At 44.8% G+C, this 8,449-nt stretch overlaps 1 protein-coding gene across 1 annotated transcript; it reads right to left on the bottom strand.

Moving 5' to 3' along the window:
- Positions 1-1,671: 1,671 nt before the first annotated feature.
- LOC115609996 (opsin-5-like) lies at positions 1,672-7,141 on the bottom strand. Its single transcript, XM_030490888.1, has 4 exons — positions 7,069-7,141; positions 3,716-4,009; positions 2,787-3,118; positions 1,672-2,025 (listed from the first exon to the last, which is right to left on the bottom strand). Exons 1-4 carry the CDS (start codon positions 7,139-7,141, stop codon positions 1,678-1,680), a joined length of 1,047 nt encoding a protein of 348 aa, XP_030346748.1. The 3' UTR covers positions 1,672-1,677.
- Between the last annotated feature and the right edge of the window lie 1,308 nt (positions 7,142-8,449).

Here is an 8,449-nt window from a genome sequence, read left to right as displayed (position 1 = left end):
TCTCTTTTTGCAGAGGACTTCTGATTTTTTTGGTAGGTATTGTAGTCCTAGAAGTCTTCAAATAAGTCATTGAAGTTCAGTAGAAATGTGATTGAATCTAGCAGTACTTTGATCTTAAGGTTACTCTGACTTAAATCTCTTTAGAAACATATAAGTAGATAAACCAGAATTTATCAAAGTTCATGGTTTGTTTAATGAGATACAAATCCTGTAATACATGTAGGAGCAGCTGTGCATCTCCATTCTGTCTACATTGCTGCCTATCCCCAATACATCACTGTTTCTCAAATGAAGTTCATTTCAGTGCTCATACTCCCTTCCTTAGTTCTGTATTTTTGTCCAGTATTGTTCCTGCTGTCCCTGTCTATTTAGCACTTGGACTTTCTTTCAGGTAAATTGATCCTAAATTCTCACCATTTTTATCTTCCCTTCAGAAGTAGCATGCTTCTGAGATGTTCAGCACCATCGCACTTCGTTCAAAATGAGATGTTCTGTAGTTGGTTGGAAATTGCAGATCCAACTAAGAGCATTGTATCCTCAACTCAGATTGTGATTGATATCGATCTTTACTTAAAATAAGTTTGTTCAGAGGGGCACATGCCTGTAGTCTCACACTGCTCAGAAACAAGGTTTAATGGCTTGCTGTTTTCTTCATAGAATCATAGAATTATTTGTGTTGGAAGGGACCTTAAAGCTCATCCAGTTCCAGCCCCCTGCCATGGGCAAGGACACCCTCCACTAGATCAGGTTGCTCAAAGCCCCTTCCCACCTGGCCTTGAACACTGCCAGGGATGGGGCAGCCACAGCTTCTCTGGGCAACCTGTGCCAGCACCTCACCACCCTCATTGTAAAGAATTTCTTCCCACTATCTAGTCTAGATCTCACCTCTTTCAGTTTAAAGCCAATCCCTCTTGTCTTATAAAACATGCCCTTACAAAAATTCCCCATGATAGAAAAGCTGTTATACCCCAGCCAGTGACAGCACAAGTGCAAAGTTCCCTTTGCTGAGGGATTCCTTCACTTCTTATTTTGCTATCATCTGTGACATGCAGAAGGCTTCCTTCACTGACTGCCACATTCCCATTTAACCTCTGCCCGCTAAGGCTGCTCAACTCCTTTTTGAGTTTGTGTTTTGGGAAGTTGAAACTATACCTCTGACAAGAGCAAGGGACTGTAGGTCCCTATCAGACATTTTGATATCAGACTTTTATCTCCTGACAGTGAGTATTCCTTGCTACCTATGTGGTTTTCTGTCTGTATTGCTGGAAAGCTGTATTTATTTGGCAACACTTTGTGTCAAACCTACAGTTTTCTCTGATGGCTGTTCTACTGAAAGAGCCAGGAATTTGCATATGGATTGCATTAACAAGTCAAAAGTATAAGAAATAAACCCCACAATAATAGTTTCTCTTTTAATTACAACTGTTTCCCTGAAAATAAGTTTAGTTTACATGTTTTTATGTTTAGTATATAAATCTATTTCCTCTAAATTGGAAATTCTTGAAAAAAATAGCAGGTTCTTTTGCTGTGTAGCATAAAGATAATATTTGAGAGTTGCTTAAAAATATATACTTAAACCTCTATATTTGACATAAGATACGCAGTGCTGCATTCCTACTCATTTGGACCCCTGGGGAGCCCAAGTTTTGACCTCTATTGTGAAACCATTGCTGTGCTTCAGCGAGTTGCAGCTCCCTGCTTCTCCACCTTTGCAGCTGAAGAGAGGCGCGCGTTGTCTCTCCCGCTCCACATCATCGACACGGGATTTTCGGCAGAGTTGTCAGTGCTGAAGAAATGAACTCGCCATCCACAGCAACACTGCAGTTGTTTGAGTTCACAACGGAAAGTTTTGCTGAAGATGTAGTAAATAAAAGGGTTATACACTGTCGAAGATTTGGCAAACAGGCAAGGCAGCAGTGTAACGATGGGCTGCAGGGAATTGCTGGGGTTAAATATGGACCAGAAGCTGGCTGCTGCATATGGTGTCCATGAGCTCAGGAACCCGACTGAGATGAGCACAGCCATCTGAAAGCGAAACAGGGCTTCAGTTCTCAGCGGGCACTGATAGGCACCTGGTGCATGGATGAAACCACACCTGAAACAGCTGAAATACCTGAAACTGTATACTTGCTATGTTGTGACGTGAGCACAGCTAACACTGGACAGTGCATATATGCTTTTATTCCCACCTAGCAGATCTACACTGTGGGTTTCTTGCAAGGCACTTATTTTCATCTCCTTCCCTGACTCTGGCTGCAATATGTCACAGGAGACACAGCATAACTGGACAGTGTAGCCTATCAACAGACTGGCCTGTAGAAAGCTTGGGTCAGTTCTGCTTTTCCACAAGAAACTAGCAACTGAAGTGCTTATTTGAAACAATGTTATTTTTAAAAATCCTCTTTCCATACAGAATTTCTGTGTAACTCTCACTCAGCATAGCCACTCAGTTGATTAAAAACAGCTAGACTGACAGAGCAAGACCTTCACCCTAGCTACATCATAAAAGAATCCAGCAACTCTTCCAGCATGACTGGAAACTTGGTTGTCCATTAAAAGCTTGGATGCAACTGCCTAAAGATTTAATGAGCTGCACTGTAGTTATGATATATTATCGTGACCAAGGTACTGCAATGACAATGTGGTTGACACTGGAACCACATCTCCCTCTTTGGTCAATACTAGACAGAAGAAGTGAAGGGTCATCATGAGCCATGCATGAGCAGAGCCAGTTCTCTGCAAGCTTCTGATTACTGTAGGCTCTTCTCATCACTGGGACAACTCACCAATGTCAGCTTCTTCTCCAGTTTAGCTGCATTAGGGATCCTGTCAATATTCTGGATCTCTTGGTATGCTTTATGAACCTTCCAGGCAATTCCCAAGTAACAAGTAACGATGGTCAGTGCAGGCAGGACTGTGCACAGGAGGAACATGCTCAGGATGAATGAAAAGCCATTGGAGGAATTGTGGAACTTGCTCCAGGCTATCGTACAAGAGATGCCAAATGGCTCAGGGCCATAGTAGCCCCAGCCCACCAAGGGCAGAATGGCCCAGAGCAAGGAGTAGAGCCAGATGAAAGTAATCAAGATGCGAACAGTGTTCTTGGTGATTTTGTTACCTGCAAGAAAGAGGAAGAGAAAGCATGTATGGAACTCATCTCAGGTGCGTGGTTTTTGTTGTAACTTCTCAAACAGAAGGGTGGTAGCTACAAATATGCTTGGGCTGCTACTGCAGTTCCTGAACCTTTGGTCTTCTTGAGGAATGTGACAAAGACTGTCCATGGATTGGGTGAGACCTGAGTGCAGCCTTCAGTGCTGATCTAAAGTTTAGTAATTCAGGGAGCTTTACAATATCAAGTTGACCCCAAATGTATTGTGCTCAGGAGTGCCAGAGAACATTCCTCTCAAGTTCCAGTATGTCAGTATGTCTGCTTGCACACAAATAGAAAGCCAAGAGTCTGGTCCAGCAAAACATTTGGGCACTGCACTCTCAGGTAGTTTCGCTTGGTATTATTGAGAAGTGGAAAAACTCATTGTTTCATAAGGAATTTAATCAGATCCTCCTAGGAACATTAGGGTTTGATATTGGACTAAAAGTTGAGGCTCATTCCTACATTTACTGAACTGATACTCCATGCCATATTCCATAAAGTACCTCCCTGAACGTAACAGCCCAAATGCACCACTACAAGGTTACCAGAAATGTAATTACTTACTGTTAGATTTGGATGAATTGGTAACAAGGAATCGAATCACGGCCATGGCACAGAGGGTCATCATGCTGCAGACACCAAAAAGGAAACCCATGAGGGCATAATATATGCAGGATGCATCTCCTCCCAGCCAAGCGTGGTTCCAGGCGGATGCAATGGCCAGCGGATACATGCTGATGGCCATTCCAATATCTGCTACTGCCAAGTTGATTGTAAGCAGCTCCGGTGACTTCAGGAGGGAAGAGCGTTTCATGGCTGTAGCAAGGACTGCTGAATTTCCAAGGATTGTCAGGATGGCTGAAAGGGAAGCATTGGTACAGACAATAATATCACATAGTTAACACAGCTGTGAAATGTTAGCCTAGGACTAATGTCCAGAAGAGAGGACAGACTAGGAGACCAGCCAGAATTTAGCTCCTCCCAACACAGTACTGTGTTGATGCTTTTCTGCTGTAAGTATCATCACAGTACTGGTGAGTATCTGCTATTCCTTGCCATGATACCTTGTTCTTCAGCTCATGGTGAGGAAACTCATTCTCTTAGCTAGCAGATAGGAAGTGCTGCCTGGATGGCATTTCTGAGAGCTGCTACACAGCTCAGCATCCTCATCACAGCATCCATTGGACTGAGGGAAATTTTGTCATATGAATAGTAGACCATATCTTGCCCTTTCATATCACCACGCTGTAGATCTTCACTTCCACGTCACACCACCTCTCCATGCACTATATCCCACCTGTTTCCCTGTGGCTCCTCTCTCATGTGAATAGCCCGTACCCCCCTCACTCTATCCTCTTTCAGTATCTTGCACAACACATTATCAAGTAAAATAGGCATATCCATCTTCATATTTCCCTGGTAATATCCTCACTTACTTCTCCTTCCTACTGAAAAACTCCAGCTGTCCTGCCTTCTTGTCCCCTCCTCTCAACTGGTGCTCTCCACTTCTCAAACCCTTACTTCTCCCTTTGCAATGTATGTTCCACTGGAGCCCCAGCACGAGCCTCCCAGGCTCTGAGCTGCCTCAATAGTCAACATGTGCTGGCTTGGCAGCTCCTCTCTTGTCAAGCGGCTGAGAATCACTGTGTGCTGCAGCTCAGACACCCACACTATTCACGTGGCCTGTGAGTGCAGTGGGGCAGACCATGGAAATGGTTTAGCCAGAGGCGTGCAACAGACCAGAGATTGCTTTGCAAAAGGACCTGTTGGATATACATTATTCAGACACACCACAGGGCTTCAAAGTGTTCAGAACAACAGTGTGAAAAGTACATGTAACAATACTAATTTTCTCTTTTATTTCAGGTGAACGTTGTGCTGGAGCTACAGTTTGATCAAAGGTTTTCCTGAGAAGCCAGAAGTGAAATACGAAAGCGGAAAAAGATTCTGTCCTTCCCTTGTCACTGTGAAGATGGGGAGGCTGCATTTGCTCACAGATACCACATAATAAAGTGCTCACAGAGGAATTAATAAAGGCCCATGCAACAAAATGGAATAAATACATTGGCGTAAATCCAAGAATAGGAAGAGATGTGAAGAGAAAGCCTTAAACAAAACAGAGGTACAAATCTGAGATCACACATCCCTTATTTGAGGTACAAACCTGAGACCCCACATCCCTCATTCATTCACTTTCTAACTACAGACATTCATTTGGCACCTCTGGATATCTTAAAGAGTTCCCTGAGCTCTCAAGAATTGTAAGTCTGCACACACAACATGCCCATGGTGGCTTGGCATGGGACCACTTGCTGACAGGCAGCAACCTGTGGGATTTCTCTTGCCAAATGGGACATCCACAGGCTTCAGGAGGAAAATGAACCCACTTAACTTTCTTCTGAGAGCGCCCAAACCGCTGCGCACAAGGTAGGAAGTAGCTCTTAGTGTTGCCATCAGAGATGGACATCCAGGCCCACACTGTCATTGACTGGTTGCTATTCACTGCCTGTGAGGCTGCTGGCTGCCATGGGATAGAACAGTGGAGGAATGGGCTAGTAATCAAACAGCAGAGAGGCTGGTGGTGAGTGCTGCAGCCCCTGCCCTGGCCTGCTTTCCTAACGAAAACATTATTTCAGGGGACACATAGGCCTTGCTGCAGTCCCCAGTAAGGTGGCAAAACTACAGATAAATACAACGGGGTTTCCAGTTAAGCTCACTGCTTCATATATGAGATGTTTCTGAGACTCCCTATGCAATGTAGTGAGCCTGGACGCCACACAGGGCTCTTGATCCAATCCTGGAAGCTGTATCTGAAGCTTGGGTGCCTAAACACTCTCCAGGAGAGCTGTGAGACTGTAGCATGGTGGGACAAGAGCAGTATCAACAAGAGGAGCTCCAGCCCCCAATTCTTTGTTGTTGCCCGTTACCTTATCTGCACCTACATATTTATATTTGTGTAAGAAAGGAGCTGACTTCCTGACTTGGATTTAAATAAAAACCCTCCCTTGTTTTGCAGATAGTGATTTTTCTCAGCCTGGGTTGTGCTCTCAGCTGTCAGCTGAACTGAGGGGACAGCACAGCACAGTGCAGTGCAGTGAAAAGTGTGCAGGAACAGGGGTGAGATGTGAAATGCTAAAGCATCGATGCCCAAAGCCTCTCTATTAAAGCACATAAAAATACACGCTTTTCTTTCTTCAATGCATTTGAACCAGAGTTTTCAAATGAGCTGAAGGGATGAAGGTACTTGCACCTTAGCAAAATTCAGTTGGACTGCATGCCTAAACCAATTCTGCTCCTCTCCAAATCTAAACAGTAGTAAACAAATCACCTGGGTACATGCAACAAACAGACAAGGAAGAAAATACTTAGCTAAAGCCATGCTGGAGCACACTGGTAGATAACCCCACTTGTATTTCATTTTTAATCTGCCTTCAGCAGGGCAAACAGGCCATTATAAAAAACAGAACTGCTGTTTGGAAACCCTTTGCTATTTTATACCAGTCCCAAGACACAGCTGCTCTTCAAGCATAATGACAGCTCTCCCCCTGCCAAGAGTCAGACCAAATTTGTTCTGCCCTGATCAGCCTCATGAAATGAGCTGCTTCATCTCTCAGTTCACGGGGCTGAGATGCCAGGATAAGTGGTAGACAACTTAATTCAAATACTTGTGATGCCACAGAGGCAAACTTGTGCTGGCAAGTCTTCACCATGGAAAGAAAAGATTGCAAATCTGAGAGCAGATATTAATCCTGGCATCCAACGACTTGGAGGCACTAAGCAGGGGAACCTGTCTGGGGACAGATTTGCTATCATTTCCCTCCAGCTTCCTCTGGCTGACTGCAGCACGGACAGGAGAGCTCCGGTGTGTCTGCTTCTAGGCTTCAAGCAAACAAGCAGGCTGTGAAGACAGAACTCACCTATGATCAGAAGAAAGACCCCTGCTCCATAATCCACTACTGGGTGGAGTTTGGAAATGTACTGCTCCTCCATTGTCCCTTGTGGAAGTGGGTGAAGGCTTTAAATCAAAGGTGAAGTGACTGTAGGGGCAAAGAAACTCTTCGTCATGGTTTGCCTGCTCCAGTTGTGAGCCAGGCAGTTGCGTGGTGCCAGTGCGAAGGGACCCTTCTGCTTTCTCCTCTCTCCCTCTCTGTCGTGTGGCAGGGGAGAAGCCTGGAGTGAGAGAAAGGCTCCCTCCCTGGGGAGATAGAGTGAAAGCTAGGCTGAGCCACTGCCAGAGTGATCCCGCCTGCCTGGCTGCCTGGCTGGCAGAGCATCTCTCCACCCCCCTCCTCTCACATCACTCTGCTCCTTGGCTTGTCAATAAACTTCACAATGCAAACCCCCCAGACTGCCATTGCTGGGCAAAAATTATTGTCGTCCAACCATCAGCAGCCTTGGGGAATCAATTCACGCCAAGGCATGAGGCAGGGGAAGGGAGGTTGGGATGTTTGTTTTCCAGCTTTATGGCTGAGTGTGGGAAATACGAGGTTGGGGTGGGGGGATCCCTATGCTGAAGTGTTTAGAGGAAAGTTGTTTGCTGTGGGGTTTCAGAAGTCACACCACTGAAGGCAGGATTTTCAGAGCTGCTCCAGGGCAGAATCAGAGGATGCTCAGTCCCACCTGCAGAGAACCACAGCAGAACCAAGCTCTGAGTTCACTCCAGTGACATATCAGTGTTTTTACTTGGCAAGCAACCAGAGCAATGCCTCACTTCCAGCTTACCTTCTCCTTATAATGTCTGAGTCTACAATCATCATAATGCTCTCTCAGTCTTTATAAACAATGCTAAGTTTTGCTCCAGTCTCCAAATGTGTTACAGACTCATCTATCAATTTACATACACAAGTCTTGTTTTCGGTGCATTCAATTTACAGCTCTGCAGCTGCAATGCCATTAACTTGACTTTTAGCCTGGGCAGCACCCAGACAGCACATTGAAGAGCTGATTTATTCTAAATTATTTAATTCTAGTACCTGGATATGCTAAACTGCATTAGCATCATTCTCTGCTTGGCCTATTTTAATCTGTTCAGACATAGGGAATTTTAAGATCTCCAAGCGCACACAGAGATCTCATGTGCAATTCTGGGTGGAATTTAGGTGCTTAAGTATAGCAGTAACAGCCTGAATTCTGAAATCCTTAAGAATCTGAGAGACTTGAAAAGCTTTGAATTTCACCAGAAAGCAAAACTGGCCATACACAGATATGCTGCCACCTCATCTTTGCTGCCTGTATCTGTGCTTCTGTGCTAAAGCTGTCTGGATTTACACACCAGGGATCCCTGCACTGAAGACTTTG

This window comes from Strigops habroptila, chromosome 6, assembly GCF_004027225.2.
Source record: "Strigops habroptila isolate Jane chromosome 6, bStrHab1.2.pri, whole genome shotgun sequence".
In the NCBI taxonomy this organism is placed as follows: Eukaryota; Metazoa; Chordata; class Aves; order Psittaciformes; family Psittacidae; genus Strigops; species Strigops habroptila.
This window is presented reverse-complemented; position numbering and strand designations above follow the sequence as displayed.

Coding starts and splice junctions, on each gene's coding strand:
- LOC115609996 (XM_030490888.1), bottom strand. CDS start 7,141: ATGGAGGAGCAGTACATTTCCAAACTCCACCCAGTAGTGGATTATGGA. Junction 3,119..3,715: donor CAATTCATCCAAATCTAACA/GTAAGTAATTAC, acceptor TCTTTCTTGCAG/GTAACAAAATCACCAAGAAC. Junction 2,026..2,786: donor TGGAGAAGAAGCTGACATTG/GTGAGTTGTCCC, acceptor TTTCGCTTTCAG/ATGGCTGTGCTCATCTCAGT.